Source organism: Mastigoproctus giganteus, chromosome 12 (genome assembly GCF_048544385.1).
Source record: "Mastigoproctus giganteus isolate SK-2022 chromosome 12, ASM4854438v1, whole genome shotgun sequence".
Taxonomy (NCBI): domain Eukaryota; kingdom Metazoa; phylum Arthropoda; class Arachnida; order Uropygi; family Thelyphonidae; genus Mastigoproctus; species Mastigoproctus giganteus.
In genome coordinates this window covers 170,665,751-170,683,312 of record NC_143586.1, presented here as the reverse complement: position 1 = coordinate 170,683,312, position 17,562 = coordinate 170,665,751, and the positions used below count along the sequence as shown (strand labels likewise).

The following is a 17,562-nucleotide window of genomic DNA, read 5'->3' as shown; positions in this document are numbered from 1 at the left end:
GTTATGTCTTCCTTACGTCATTTTCTATATCATTGACAAGACACCATGAGCTACATTTTCGGATTGCACTGCTCATAAAACTTCATATGTGACTGCAAAATTATCCCCAAGTCCTTTTCATTCTCTACCACCTTGAGTTTTGTACCACACAGTTGATATATTACTCTGGGGTTACTGCTACCCATATGCAGTATCTTACGTTTGTCAATGTTAAACTTCAGTTGCCACCTCTCAGCCCATCTGATCAATGTTTCTAGATCCTCTGGCAGTAGCATACTGTGATTAGTGTCATTTACAACCCTGTCAACTTTCATATTGTCTGCAAACTTAGACATTAAGCCTGATATACCTTCATCAATATCATTAATAAATACAGAAAACAACAGTGGACCCAACACTGAACCCTGGGGGACTCCACTAATAACATTAGTCCATGAAGAGCAGTTTCTGTTGATTACCATTTTTTTCTTTTCCTGCTCAACCATTCCTTTATCCACAGCAGTATTTTGCCCGTAATACCATACTGCTCCAATTTGTACAGTAGTCTTCCATGTGCAAAAGTATCAAAAGCTTTCCTAAGATCCAAGTATATGATGTCAAAATTATTTTTTGCATCCAGTTCCTTTGTGACCACATCATAGTATCCAAACAAATTGGTCAGACAAGACTTCCCCCTTCACAAACCCATGCTGTGTCCTAATTATAACTGAAGTGTTGTCTAGATGATCCTGCAGTGCTGCTTTAACCATTTTCTCCATTAATTTCCCCAAAACATAAGTTAAACTGTAATTACTTGTATTACCCCTTGATCTGCCTTTGTGAATTGAGGTCACATTTGCACATCTTCCGTCCATGGGTCCCTGAATCCAAGGAAGCTCTCATAATTATGGCTAAGGGTTTGCTTAATTCCTTTCCGCCTCCTTTAATATAACTGGATAGATCCCATCCACCGCAGGTTCCTTTTTTTTTTTTTGTTATCTTCAACAATTTCTCCTCCACTTTGCTCTCAGTTATTAAAACATCATTAAACTCACTACCATAGTTTAATACACTTCTGGTATTCCCCTCCGTGAATAACTCCTCATGTGTAAATGTAGATGCAAAATACTCATTCAGTTTGTTTGCTATCTGAACAGGATCATCAACAGTCGAACCATCGATGTCAAGTGAACCAATCAGATTCACCCCCTTCCTTTTAGAGTTTATATAAGTAAAGAAATCCTTGCTGTTTTTCTTAGCATCTTTTGCCAAGGATTTCTCGTAATCTGCCTTCGCCTGCCTAACCTCCTTTGTGCCTGATTACAGACTAGCTTATATCTGCCACAGGCTTCTGAGTTGCTTGATAATTTATATGCATCCCATGCAATTTTCTTCTATCTTATGAGTCTCAACTTCATTTGATAACCATTTAGGCCTAAACCTTGAACAATATTTCTTAATAGGTATGAAACTTTTAGTAGCATCCACGATTAATTCCTTGAATGCTTCCCACTTAGAATTTACTGTTGTGAACATCGTCAGTTGATCCCACTGTACAGAATTTAAAAACTGTCTGAGACCACTGTAGCCATCTTTACAGAAGCAAAAACCTCTTTCCTTTACCCCTGATGGTAATTAAATCTTTAAGTAAATTCCACATCAGTACACTGTGATCACTGCCACTTAGTGGTTCCTTTATCTGCAAATTCTTAATATACAAATGATCACTGCTGATAACCAGATAAAGAGTATTACTCTCTCTGGTTGCCTCTCAAACATGCTGCTGCTGCAGAAAACAATCATCCAATAAATCCACAAAAGCCTTGCTAGTGTGTGAGTGACCAACCCACAAATTCCAGTCAATATCTGGGAACTTAAAATCCCCCATTATAAGACATTCTGATTTACTAACCCACTCTATTTCTCTGTACAATTGTTCATTGTACTCATTCGAGTCATTAGGCTTATAACACACTCCTACTCTTATTTTTGCTTTCGCAGTGCTTATGTCACATGAAACTGACCCAACAGTGCACTGTTCATCTATATCAACTGGGTGCACTTCTTTCGATTTTATGTTTTTCTTAATTAACAGCGTAACACCTCCCTTCCTATCCTGGCTATCCTTTCTGTACACATTGTACTCCTCAAATTCCAGTTCTGCATTCCTTATATCTGTGTGACACCACGTCTCTGCTATCCCAACAATATCCATCTTTGATATCTTGACCAACACTTCAAATTCATCAAATTTATTTACTATACTTCTAGCATTGGTATACATGCACCTATTCCTAGTTACCCTAACACATCCGATATACGCACGTATTTCACGATGACTGCCATCCGTCCCTGAAACCCCCAACACACCTCGCTCCAGGTCGCTACTTATTCTAATAGAAGTTCTGCAAGAATCACCTTAACTTCTGCCTAGGGCTACTGTTAAACTATTAGTCCTTTTATTCCCCCAAGCTAGCTGTTTTCTGACCCACCTAACACTGCATTGATAGCATCAGCAAATATTCTTGCATCCTTTCTATTTAAGTGTATCCCATACCTATAGAAGCAGTCTCTCCTGTTAACAAGTACAGACCAGGCTGAAAAAAATTCTACCCCTTGAGCCTTGTACAATCTTTCCAGGGCCGAATTGATCGACAAGGCTCTCATCATATACTTACTCCCTTCTCAACTTTTGCCCCTGGCAGACACACCCTGGTCCTGTTCCACCTAACCTTTTTGCACAATATATTCTCCATTTTCCTGATATTAGAGCCACCAACAACAACTAGTTCCTGTGGAACCAGCACATTCTACCTTGTGGATTGCTGCTGCTGTGTTGTGTGATGTTCAAGTGCAATCTCTGGTGTTGATGTGGGCTGCTGAGAGCTTGATGGGCCCTCAATTTAAATCCTTCGAGGTTTTAATGGAAATCTTTCTATGATTTAAATCACAGTAAGATTTCCATGAGTTAGCACCTCATTTCCTCACACTCCTTACATGAACACACACACACAAAGACATTCCCCTTGGCAATATGCCTTTTTCCTGATTGATCCACAAACATCAAACAGCAGTACATTTCAAAAGGCTGTGATTCTGAGGACAACCACTCCCCCTCAGTTCTCTCCTGAGCCACAGCACTTCTATTACCTGGAATCTTTTGCTTTGCTGCTCTGTTCTGAGGCATGATTTCGATTAAATTTTAGTACAATTCAAATATAAATTTAATACAATTAAAAATTTTACACTAAACTTCTATCCCAATGTAGTAATAACACTATATATATATTTTAGTATTGAGTTTAATCTCCTTCCAAATTATCATATTAATTTCTTGTCCCCCATCAAGTTTGTTATACGTACTAAGTATAAGTGGTTATATGTGGAACCGTAAAATCTTTGCCTGCACGTTGATATCCTTGTTCCCAATCACAGTTAAGATTTCCATGACCTAATTCATTAGGGCACTGAAATCTTAAATGTTCTCTTATATGACCTGGTTTTGGTGCATTATAGCCTTAGTTTGATCAAATAACCTCTCTCCTCAGTGTTCCAGATTATCTCCTATGAACTGTCACTATTTGAAGAGAATTTTATCTAACAACCTGCATATGAATTGTGTATATGTATTGATAATATATTAATTTGGACATTATTTAAATGATATATTGCATAACTCAAAAATTGTTAGAGAATGAACACCTTTCTGGCAAAATTGCTGCCCAGAGGTGAAAATTTTGTACTAAATTGATAAATAAATAAATAAATGAATACAGCAGACTCTCGATTTAATAGGAGTGGATTAACTGGGAAGTGGAGTAACTGGGATATTTCAATACTCCAAATAAAAAAAAAAAAAAAAAATCAACTGGAAATCATGTCAAGTAATAAGGTATATAGAAAAGGTATAAACAGATGTTTTGCAAGTCATAAAAAACGAAAAGAAGTGCCGTTATAAGTCGTGATTGGGAGATTAATGTGCCTATTATCCTGCAACCCCCGCTGTCTTCACATCCGCCGCTCAAAAAAAAAAAATAAGAGAACAATGTTTAGCTTGTTTTAGTGCATTGCGTGGATTGTTCTTCCATCACGCTGCAAAAAGATAAATTTTGTTTAGTTTTTTATGTCAGGGATGTCAATTTTTTTTTTTGACACAAAAGAGTTGTTCTTTCAATTGAACAAAAATTTGAAATGGTGCATCCATTAAATCTTTAATGAACCATTATAATGTTGGTGACCAAACCATATGCAACATTGTAAAAAATAAAGGGAAGCATGTATTGGACACACAAGTAGTGGGTGGTAAGTTGTTTTGTTTTTTATCTATCGCCATAGTTTTTATATAGGTTGCTGAACATTTTTCAATATTTTTGGATTAACCGGGAAATCAATTATCCAGAATTTTTCTTTTACCATATATCTGGGAAAATTGAGAGTTTACTGTAGTTGCTAATGCACCAAAAAAAACCCAAACCAGCCAATCAACAAATCATTGCCATCATGAAAATTACAGTACTGCTGAAGAACAGAACCAGAGGAGAAGTGTAATCCTGAATATTTTCTCTTTTGGGAAATTCTGTAGGCAAATAATTAATATTGTATCATTTTATGAAGTTTGCATAATACATATACAGCAATACCTCGCTTAGCACGGCTTCAAACAGAACGGGTTTCACTATAATACAGTTTTGAATTAAATTTAAGTAGAAAATTTACTGTACATATTAAAACTCATTCAATAGCCTAGACAGGTACTCTGCATATGTGCTGTGTAGTCGTATGTATAGTATCTGTGTAGTACCCGGCTACGATAATGCAGCATATATATATAGTACCTGTCTAGGCTATTGAATGAGTTTTAATATGTACCATAAATTTTCGACTTAAACTTAATTGCAGTACAGATTGCAATTAAAGCAGTCTGTTGCATTTTGCAGTCTGTACTGCAACGTGCAACAGTGTTCAGTATTCTTAGTTCCATCCTGACAAGGTGACATGATAGTTTTTCAAACTTTTCATTTCAAAATTTATTTTTTACCCCTTTAAATATGATTGAAAATATATCTGCATCATGGCTAGAAATCACTGCCAACAACATGCATTCTGTTTGGCAGCATGTTTTACCCCTTTTGGTAAATGATTTCACTGGTTTTGAATCACAAGTTGAGATAATTTCCGAAGATATTGTGAAGATATTGTGATTCGAAACTTTGGACATTGCCGATGTATGTGACTGCATTGACTCACGTGCCACTTAGATGATGCAACTTTCCTTGAAATTGATGAGCAAATTGCATATGCAGAAGAGGAAAACAATTCTGAAGTGCGCCAAAACAATTTTCAGCAGAAGAACTGGAGAAAGTTTTTTGGGGGTTTGGCGTGGCCTGTGAGGCGATTAAGAATGGAAATCTGAATGTTGAATGTAGTATCAAGATAAGGCAAATTTTACAAGATGGGATTTGATGATACAAAGACTTGAATGCTGAGAAAAAGAAGAAACGGCTTCACCAGACTGAAATACCTGAATAAACAACTGCTTTTTAAAAGCTTTTTTCTCATCCCTCATGATTGTTACCTTTTCATTAATAAAATTTTTGCAATATTTTTTTAAATTTCAAATCCTTTTAATTGGCTATCAAGTGCAAATTATTTATAGATTTATTGTAATTTGTTTGTAGACTATTTCTCTAGTATGCATTCAATTAAAACCCATTATAATTATACCTCAAACAGCATGGTTTCACATAACACAGAATAGTTTCCGTGCCGACCGGGCTAGCCGAGTGGGTAAAGTACCTGCCCGGCAACCCAAAGGTCGCGGGTTCGATTCCCGCCTTGGGCTTGGATCAAAGTACTGCAAAAACCTTGGGAGGTGCAATATGGCCACAGAAGCCGATGCGCCAACAATTACCAAATCAAAAAAAAAAAAAAAAAAAGTTTACGTATCAATTATCAGTGCTATGCTTGGTATTGCTAGTATCTGGGAATAGTGTAAAGTTTTTACTATTGTACCGATGTATCACAGAGAATTGCGTTTGTAATTCAGTACTCAGTTTTAGTGCTGTTGGACAAATTTAATTTTTATAACTGAAATTGTCTAGGACTAGAGGAGCAAGCATACAATATCTCAGTGAGGATTGCAATTCTCCAACAAATGAAGGCCTTATTGCATACATTGTGCATTACATATGCAGATATGACTCTACTGGACATAGCACCACAGGATATACATTTCTCTCTCTCTCTCTGCACCACCAATCAATTTGGTGCAGAGAGAGAATTAAACAGAAGTTTAGTATTTTGTCTGATTGAATCTGATTGCTTAAAGATAAAGCAGTCAGATTCTATTAATCTCAAAGTAATCAGACTCATCACTCAGCTGCCCTCTTTAACATTGGAGCTTACCCCTAGCATCTGGCTTCACTGTAGGACCATCATGTGCTAGTCCCACAGAAGGCATTCTTGGCAGCTCTATTGTTAAGGAAACTGGGAATACTTTATGCAATAAGGATAGATGGAATATGAGCAGATATGTCTGTTAGGGACAACAGCTAGTAATATTGTAGAACAGTTATCAATCAATTTGGTATCGGAAAGATTGTGCAAAGACTCAATACAATATAGTACTGTTTTTACAGAGATTGGATACCCTTAAGTACAAGGGGTGCAACAATATTTGCTGATACCATCATGGCAGTGTTTGGTTATAAAACTGCTAGTTTGGGGATTTTAGATTATTAGTTTAACAGCAGCCATAAGGAGAGGGCGCCTCCGTAGCCAGGTGGGCAGGAGCAGCAGTGCGTAGCACACGCTTCTTGATTAGACCGGGGTTCAAGCCCGTGACCACCACATATCCCCGGAGCAATATGGCCTTAGTTGTTAATGCTCCTAAAAACCAAATAACAAACAACAACAACCACCATAAGCAGAGCTGAAAGTAATTCTTACATTGCTTCTATTTTGATATGCTGTAGCTTGAAAAGCAGAAAGTTAACATTACATGGCTTGTAGTAACTCTTACACAGCCCATGCATTGTAAAAGTTACAAAAAATACAAACAAGCATATGTTTACTTGCATTGTACACTAATGCTAGGAGTATAGTAAATAAATTTGATGAATTTGAAGTATTGGCTAAGTCACCAAATGACTACATTACACAGGTGTAACAGGAATAGGCTGCCTCAGTAGCCAGGTGGGCAGGAGCAGCAGTGCGTAGCACATGCTTCTTGATTAGACCGGTGTTTGAGCCCGTGACCACCAAATACGGAGGATGCGGAAAGGTCAGGGAATGACTACCGCATATCCCCAGAGCAATATGGCCTTAGTTGCTAATGCTCCTAAAAACCAAATAAACAAACAAACAAACAATAACAGGAATAATTACTCTGATATTTGAGCCAGTGGTGATTGAGAAAATGCTTATTTCTCAAGACCTGCTATAGTGTAGCAAGTTTCAGTAATTCAGAAAAATGAAATTTACTGTAACTGCGTGCGTACTCAGAGTTTTATTGATTATCATTGTACTTGTTTTTCATTTAATTAACTTTTAATAAGTAACAGAACTTTAGTACCTTTTACGTAGGCCTCCGTAGCCGAGTGGTCAGGAGTGGGAGTGCAGTAGCACACGTTCTTTCAGTAGACTGGGGTACAAGCACCTGATTGCTAAATACAGTCAATCTGCCAACCCGCACTATACCACTGTGGCAGATTGTGGTCCGTTTCTCTCAACATGAATTGTTGAAGAGGCTTCCATCCTGCAGTGGATTGATAATGGCTGCAGTTTACTTTTTTTTTCTTTTTTTCTTTTTTTTTTTAGTACAAGTTAATATACATAATACATTCAAAAAGTTCCTGGAATTGCACACTGATAGTTAGGTTTGCACTACTGCTGTAAGGTTTTGTGGGGCATTAATGTTTACCTTGGTGCCCACACTTGCCAAGTGAGAACTGGTTCAACCACTTTGCTCTTGTGTCACAGCTGATTGATTGTGCAGCTTTGAACAGCATACTAGCATCAAGCATCTTTAAAATTGGAAAAGATGCTACAAAGATTTTGCAAGCGTTAGAAAGTTTATGGAGACGATGCTTTGAAGAACACAGCAGTTTACAAGTAGTTTAATTCATTTAAAAACAGTTAGCAAATATTGAAAGATGAACCTTCAGTGGACACCTCTTGACATCATGAAACGATGGAAATACTTCACTTCTGTATGAGTTGCTTCACTTTTGTGAGGGACAAAATGATAGGCAAATGACTATTGTTGAGATTGTTCATGAAGTTAGACTGCATGTAGGCTTGGTATACACAATCCTGATACAAGATTTAGGGATGGGTCATGCGTATGCAAAGTTTGTTCCATGCTTGCTGTCGGATGATCAAATAACCTGCAGGAAATCCAATGCAGGTGATTTGTTTGAGAAATCTATGCAGGATCCGAGCTTACTAAGAAACATGATCATGATCGCTTGGGATGAGAGTTGGGTAATGTTGGCCTATGTCCACAAGACCAAGGTGGAATCATCTGAATGGCACACAAAAATGTCCCCATGGCCCAAGATGTCTCATGCAACAAAACCCTATGTCATAGTCATGCTGATCATTTTTGTGACGATGAAGACATTGCACCATGAATTTGTAATTAGGAGGCTAGAAGCATTACTGCTGCTTACTACATTGAGGTTTTGACACTTTGCATGAAAATGTGAGGCAAAAACTACCCCAGAAAAGGAAGAATGGCTGGATCCTGCATCATGACAATGCTCCCAGTCACACAGTGATGGCAGTTCAGCAGTTCTTGGCTGCGAAAAAAAATTGCAGTAATTCAGCAGCTTCCCTACTCCTTTGACCTTGTACTGTCTGATTTCTGGCTGTTCCCTAAACTAAAAATGAGGCTTCAGGGTTGTTTTGCTTCTGTGGATGACATCAAAGAAAAAGTGCCAAAGCAATGCGCTAAAAAACACAATTTTAATGAATGTTTTAAAGCTTTGAAGACTGATGGAGCAAATGTGTGCACATGTGTGCATGCAGAAGGAAGGTACATTGAAGGCATGTGGCACCAGTTATTTAGACTCGTCCAACCAGTACACTCATTTCCAGTCCTCCAGTGTCCAACCAGCACATTGTTCACACCACAGCATTTGCCATTGATGATGGTGGTGAGGAGTGGGTGTCTCTTGGGTCATTTGTTGTGGATCCCCATACATCTGAGTGTGTGGTGCATTGCAATTTGGATACTGTTCTTGCATTCCCCATATTCCATTGCAATGTCATTGCCATCGAGCCTGTACAATGCACTGCACCCTTCACTTATCATGAACATCCACTTTTTAATCCTTTACATTTCTGTTGGTGGGAGATAGTTTGACCTGTTTGATGCCATTGTTTGTACACAATTGATAACCTTATCAGTGTACAAGAAAGCAATGTTTGTACACCGATAAGACATGCTGTTTCTGATGTGGAAGTACCTGATGCATGGACACCTGCAGTCATGCCCTTTTGAAACTCCATGGTATCATCACTATGACTCATAACAGTTACTTTATCACTTACACAACCAGATGCAAATTACCACTGCTCTAGCATAAGCTCTTTGGCTTTTTTTATACTGCAAACCATGCAGCATAGTCCATTATGGATGAGGTGATCATAATTCAGTGATCATGGTGTGTGTGTGTGTGTGTGTAGTTTATAAAAAAGGAAGAAAGTAACAGTTATAAAAGCATTCATGGACTAGGGCCACTGTTCGAAAGAACCCAATGACTATAATGAATATAAGTTAAAAGATATAAGTAATACAGTGAAGTGATTTAGAAAAAGAGTAAAGAAATATATGGAAAACAGTAAAGGAATGAAAGAAATCACAGTATATATTTAAAAAAAAAATTGTAAAATGCCAGCGACTGTATTGTCAGGGAAATGTATTGTGTGGGAGGGGTGGGTGAAGTGGGACTAAGGTGTGTCTGCCTATACCAGGGTTGGAAGTGGATGACATAGAGCAGAATGATAATATTGTACACAGTTGGTGCTGGTGATATTAGAAGTAGAAGATCTGAGGACTTACTTGGAAAATATAGGGTGATGTTGGGATTGAATTTAAACATTTCTGCAATTCTGCCCAGACATGGTAGGATGGAGTACCTGTTGAGAGTCTTGTCGGTCAGTTCAGTGAGGGTGTACAAGGCCTTAGGGTAAAATTTTTCTCAACATGGTCTGTGCTTGTTAGCAGGAGAACCTTTTTTTTTTTTACAGATATGGGATACACTTAAATTGCTGATGCTATTGAGGCATTATAGGCGGGTTGGAAAACTGCAACCCTGACAGAGGTGAAAATGATTCTTGAACTGCTTCTATTGGAATAAGCGGCAGCTTTCCAAGCTGCCGCTTATTCCAATAGATGTTAGGGAATTCAAGCCCTGCTGTGGGTCATCATGGAACGACATTGGGCTGTGTTAGGATAACTAAGATAAGAACATGTGCATATAAGGAGCATTGTAAATAAACTTGATGAATTTGAAGTACTGATTAAATCGTGAAATGTAGACATTGTAGGGATATTGAAACATGGTGTCACTTAGACATAAGGGATGCTGAAGAACAGGAGGGGTGGGGCCATGCTCTTAGTTAAGAAATATATTAAATCTAGGACAGTGCACCCAGCCAACATGGGTGACCAGTGCAATGTTTGGTAAGTTTGTGTCATATGCAATGAGAAAATAAAAATGAGAGTATGAATGTTCTATAGGCATAATAACTGATGATGAGTATACCAAACAGCTATACAGAGAAATAGATTGGGCCATTAAATCAATGTCTTAATGGGGAATTTTAACTTTCAGACATTGACTGGAATTTGTGGATTTATTACTCACACACTAGCAAGAATTTGGTATATTTATGGATGACTGTTTTCTCTAGTGACATGTTAGAGAGGCAACAAGAGGAAGCATTACTCTTGACCTGGATTCAGCAGCAATTATTTATGCATTAAGAATATTCACGTAAAAGACCCAGTGGGTGGCACCGATCACAGTATATCATTTGGAATTTAATTAAAGACCTAACTACTTTCATAAGGGTGACGACAGTGTTATTTTCAGAGAGGTTTTCTTTAAATTCAATGCAGTGGGATCAAGTGATGTTATCAACATCAAATTATAAATGCGAAACATTCAGGGAAATAATCATAGAAGCTACTAGGCTTTTCACACCAACTAAGAAATATTTTTCAAGGTTTAGACCTAAATGGATGTCAGATGAATTGACGAGACTTGTGGCAGAGAAGGAATATGCTGGGTTGCATATAAATTATCAGGTCATACAGAAGCCTGTGGTATATATAAATTAGTCTGTAATCAAGTTGCAAAGGAGGTCAGGCAAGCTAAGGTAGCAGATTATCAGAAGTCTTTGGCAAAGAATGCAAAGAACAGAAACAAAGACTCCTATGGTTATATTAACAGTAGAAGGAAGGAAGGAATCACATTGGGCCACTTGATGTCAATGGGTTAGCTGTTGATGACCCTACTGAGGTTGCTGACCAACTGTATACATATTTTGTATCTATATTCATACATGAGAAATTCTTTAGAGAAGGGGATGCCAGAAATTTATCAAACTCTAACAGGGAACTAAGTGGTTTTGTGATAACTGAAAAAAAAAAAAAAGTAGAAGAGAAATTGTTGAAGCTAAACATAAAAAAATGCCTTGGAGTGCATGGACTCTATCCACTTGTATTAAGGAAGATAAGCAAACTGTTAGGCATAATTATGAGAACATCTTTAGATTCAGGCACGGTCCCTGTGGACTGGATATGTGTGAATGTATCCCAAAGTCACAAAAGGCAATAAAAAAGTGATGAGTAATTATGAAAACAGACATTAAGCTAACAGATTTAATTAGCTTAATGTTAATTAATATTCACTGGTTAAAAAAGTAATGCAGGACCATCTAGACAGGAATGCAGTTATAGTAAGTCACAGCATGGATTTGTTAAGAGTCAGTCTTCTCTCACCATTCTGATTGGGTACTATGGTACAGCAATCAAGGAATTGGATGCAAAAAATAATAATTTTGATATTGTGTACAAAGTAGAGCAATGGGGAATTAAGGGCAGATTGCCTCTATGGATAAAGGGATGGTTGAGTGGAAGAAAACAGCAGTTATCAATGGGCACTGACCTTTGTGGAGTCCATCAAGGTTCAGTGCTGGACCCATTGTTATTTTTAATATTTATTAATGATATCCATCAAGGTATATCAGACTTAATGTTAGTTTGTGGATGATACAAAGTTGGCAGGGTGGTTAATGACAGTAATCAGGGTGAGTTACTGCAACATGATCTGGAAAATTAGGTCGATGGGTCAAGAAATGCAGTTGAAGTTTAGCATTCAGAATTGCAGGGGTGACAGTAATTTGCACTGCATATGGGTAACAGTAAACTTAGATTAAGTTACCAACTGAGTGAAACTACACTCAGGGTAGTGGAAAATGAAAAAAAGAAATATGAGTAATTGTGCAGTCAGATATGAAGTTCTCTGAGCAGTGCAAACAGGCTGCCAGGACAGCTCATGGCATTTTGTGAATGATATACAGAAACTTTGCTAGCAGGATAAGGCAGTGATTAGCCCATTGTACAAGGCCATGGATTTAAGACCTTAAATGGATTGATTAAATGTTGATGGCATTCTTCCTCTTGCTGAAACTATGCACACATGAGGAGGCATAAATTGAAATAGAGGAAGGATGGTTGCAGAATAGGTGTGCAGAAGTTTGGCTTCAGCCAACTGGTGGTTAATTGTTGGAAAGACAAACTTTTATCTGTTGTTGTGGAAGTGGGTGTTTGACTAAATTTAATGAAGAACTAGACAAATCTTTGGAAGGTATGGATGGGCAAAGTGTGTAGATTTGTTTTTGGCTGATGCTTTATAAGCTTGCTTTCTTGCATCATCTGCCACTTCTAATATTAAAAACTATACAAGTAAAAAATATTAAGATTATACAAATAAAAAACATAAGGAGAACTTCATATAACACACAAGCCTGGTGTCATTATCAAGAGTCAACCACCAGAATGTGAAGAAAAAGTAGAAAAAAAGGTATAGCATAGACAGTTCAGAGTTGCAAAACCTTTTAGATAGGACCTTAAACAGAGTTCTGAGGGCACAAATTTAAAGTCGGATATTTTTAAATAAGAATAACAAATAAAACACACGCACGTGCACATGCAGTGTGTAGAACATCGACCTCAGTAACTGTCGTGGGCAAGAATAATATAACGGTAGTAATATGAAAGGTAAATGTACTGGGGTACAAGCAAGAATTTTGCAAGTAAACAGAAGAGCTTTTTATGTTCCGTGTGTTGTGCATAATTTAAATTTAGTTGTATCTGATGCAGCACATTCTTCAACAACAGCAGAATTATTTTTTGGAATATTACAAAGATTATTTGCGATTTGCCCTGCTTTGCCAAGTAGGTGGGATATTTTAAAAGGGCACATAAAAATTGTGAAATCTCTACCAGAAACAAGATGGGAAGGAAAGATAAAAAGCTGTTGAAGCAGTACGATATCAGTTATGGGATATTACAACTGCATTAAATGAAATCAAGGAAATCGGGCCAAAGGAAACAATGCAAAATTGCAATCTGAAATACAAGGTTTGTTAACAAAAAATTACTTCTTTTAAATTTATTATAAGTGTAATTGTTTGGTATGAAATATTGAGTATTGTAAATAAAGTAAATAAGGCCATGGTAGTACAATTGATATGAACATTGCAATGATATTGATAGAAGGTGGTCTTAGTCAACTAAACAAATTTAGAACATCAGGGATTTAAATTGTGTGTGGATAAAGCTATAGACATTGCAACTGAGTTGCAAGTACCATCAGTGTTACCAGAAGTGCGAGTTTCTAGGGAAAAAAAGCTCATTTACCAATGAAATTTCATCAGATGACTGCTGTGTTGATCCAACTAAATGGCTTGAACGAAATTTTTTAATATAATGAACAATGTAGCTATCGTTAGCTTACAAGAAAGATTTGATCAGATGAATGAAATATCCTTGACTTTTTATCTTATTCTAAAATCAGAAAATTTTATGAATTTATTTGAAAGTGCAATAGTAACAAAATTCAACACTTTGAAGGAAATCTGACTGGCGAAGATGGGAGCAACAACATCGATGCCAAAGAGTTATGTCAACAAATCCAATCTTGGCAGCATATTTTGAAAGGAAAAAAAATTGGTTGCATAGAATTATTGACATTTATTCAAGAAAAAACTTAGTTGAAATATGTCCCAACATGACTGCTTCGGATATTATTAACATTGCCAATTACGGTTGTGTCTGGAGAGAGGAGTTTTTCAAGACTCAAAATGATTAAAACATATTCATGCGCAATAATTAGCCAAGAAATATTTAATGGATTGGCTATAATAGTCAATAGAACAAGATGTACTAAAAAAGATATAAAAACATTGAACATTATGGACAAATTTATATCAACTAAATATTATAAGGTAATGATGTGAAAACTTTTAAAGTATATGTAAATAATGTACTAGTCATTAAAGTTTAAATAAATATTTCTACGAGGGGGCCCCCAAGATGAATATTTTGCCTGGGGTCAATTAGAAGTCTAGGAATAGCACTATCCCCTTCCCTGTAGTAGCTAATTGGTGGGCAAAAGCTTACTACATTGTAAGAAACTGCAGTGAAGAGGCATATGATATTTACAGAATGTACAGATCTAGAAAAAGAGATATGGGTAAGGAAATTAACTGAACAACCTGCTGTGCTTGAAATATACCAGCCATTACCCAGCAGGATAAAATCAAATATAGTTAGAGAAAAATCGGAATGTATCAGGAGTTAGCTATAAATTTTATAGCTAACTTCTGATAGTAGTAATAAATATAACCAGGTGATCATTTTTTAAAATTGTTAATATTGTGAAATTGATACTGCAGATCAGTCAAGAGAAATAAAGTGCCAATAACTTTAAGATAGACTTTTCTGATATTAGTAAAATCACTACAAATATTGGTAATCCTGATACATTGAGAAAGGATGACATTGGAATGAATCCTTTTTGGAATATTAGGTAGCCAATGAAATTAGTCTGGAAAAAAAGAATTGGTAGATAAAATGTAGTTTTAATGCAGTATTGTTAATTTAGACAGTTCACCATGCTTCATATGTATCATTATGTAAGACTAGTAAACATGATGTTGCTTGTGGGGGGAATGTAATAAATATTGTACAGTTGTAATTAAACTCAGTTTACAGAAAGTAAAACTATACAGTTCTATTAAGTGTTCTATAAAATACTAAAAAGGGTTTAGGGCTGAAAGCCTCAGACTGTGGGAAATTTACTAGAAAAAGTTAGTGAAAAATCATTATTTCAGTTCGTAGTAAATCACTGAAGTAGGTGAAATGGCATAATTTATGTTACATCTCATATTGTGAATGCCTTCACAACGAGTTGCCTGATATTGCGCTACCTCGAATAAGCAATGTTTTGCCAGTAGAGAAGAGTAATGTTACTTATTCTCGACAGATACACCACTTAGACGGCACTCTTTCGAAGGTTGTTGGTCTCTCATCAGTGGGTGGGTAGGTATCACAGTGATACAATGAGTGGCAACTCAGTTATGAAGTTTAACTCCACATTGAAAGATGCCAGATGGTTTGCAATAGTAAAGTACTTAAAAGGGTTTAGTGCTAAAAGCCTCAGATTACTGGAAATTTACTAGATGAACGAGTTAGTGCAAAGCATCATTTTAGTTTCTTCTTTAGTTTCACACGGCAGAGATGGGCAGATGAAATTCATGAGTTTGTGGGTAGTAAATGATGGCCACTGCACAAAACAGAAGGAACTGGAAAGTTGCTGGAGAGGCCTTCATCCTGCAGTGGATTGAAAATGGCTGATGATGATGACCATTTTAGTTTGTAGTAAATCACCAAAGTAGGTGAAATGGCATCGTTTTTGTTATATCGCATATTGTGAATGCCTTCACGAGTTTCCTGATATTCGTTGTGAAGGCATTCAGAATGAGATGTAAAAAAAATGACTTCGGTGATTTACTACAAAACTTCTTTGTCTAGTGTTCTATAAAGTTATAATCTTAGTAATTAATTGATAAGGAGATAACTGTATTTACTTTTTGCTTCTGTTAATCACAGGAAAAAATTATTTAATTTAAAGAAAAAAAAATTGAAGGTGCCTGTAATGTTACACACCGCATTAACCAACTTCTTGAACTTGTTACTACCTATGTCTGATAATTGAGTCCATCTTTTTTGAATAACAATAAATGCAGAAATTGTGATTCTTTTCTTTTGCCCTTCATTGGAAAATTGAATGAAAATGATATTAGCAGTGCATATTTCCCACAAGACAATATACCACTTTGCATACCGTTTACCAACCAAGGTACTCTGGAACTTTGAAATGTTTCATTTCAGTGAACATTTGGCACTCACATTCCTATGATCTCGCTCCTCCATATTTTTTTCCCCTTCTCGGGGAGCATTGAAAACCAATGTTTACCGAAATAATTCTCACAACCTTCAAGAACTGCAGGAAGCAATTATGTACATAACTACCAATATAAGTGTGGCAGACTTGATTTTCGTCTTCACAAACAAGGCAGAGACATGTGGCTACCTGTCTATGTGTACATGGCACCATTTTAAGCACTTTTGTAAGAGTATGCAAAAGTTTTAAACTTCTACAGCATATATTTATGTAGGTATGCATGATATTATATAGGCATAGTGATATTATGGATACCCATGCACATCAGATGAATGGTGCCATAAGTTTATATTTTATAAGCTAATACTTATGTTTGCCATTAAAGTTTAGATTCAGCCTTATCACTTTGATAAATACTTTAGCTAGGAAAAACTTAATTTGTCTTTTTTTTTTTTTTTTTATATGTTTCTTTTCATATCCCTCTGTACAATCTGGTCTTTTGTGTGTATTTTCTGTAGGAAGAAAGAGAAGCTAGGGAACAAGTGAAAAGAGAACAGGATGCAGCATATGAAGCCTCTCTAATGGCTGACAGAGCTAAAGTAATTTTATTATCATACCTCTCATAATTATAACTAACTGTTAAAAAGGTCTCTTAAAATGAATTGTGTTTTTGTTATTTTTCAACCAAATAACCAAATGTTTCTTTAAAGTGTAAACATGACAAATTTGCAAATCATGTATGTTACATGCAACTGTTCCAAGTAGTGTAGGCATTTTTCATCTAATAGACAATTTCTGCTTAGCAAAACACATGCTTTAAGTAAAAAATGTCACCCAATTTTCTATTCTTCCAAGTACCATAAAGATGGTACTTTGGCCCCTGAGGCTTGTCACAGATATGCAGTAAACCCCCGCTATTCGCGGTTTCGCGTATTCGTGATCGCCGATTTAATATAAAATGAAACCTAAAAAAATGTGAATTTTAAAGCGCCGTGAATATTATCCGCCATAAAAAAAACATGGGCGTGGCTAAAATTATCTTTCCCGGTCAAAACAGCACTCAGTGGGTGGGGGGAGAGGGGTGACAAAATCGCTAGCG

The 17,562-nt window shown here is 36.6% G+C and overlaps 1 protein-coding gene across 1 annotated transcript in view; it reads left to right on the top strand.

Annotated features, from left to right (window-relative positions):
- LOC150077590 (FAS-associated factor 1-like) overlaps positions 1–17,562 on the top strand; it is a 377,947-nt gene that overhangs the window by 270,468 nt on the left and 89,917 nt on the right. Inside the window, exon 12 of the mRNA XM_090385644.1 lies at positions 16,982–17,062. Within this exon, the coding sequence (XP_090241770.1) occupies positions 16,982–17,062 (81 nt within the window). The remainder of the gene's footprint in view (positions 1–16,981; positions 17,063–17,562) is intronic.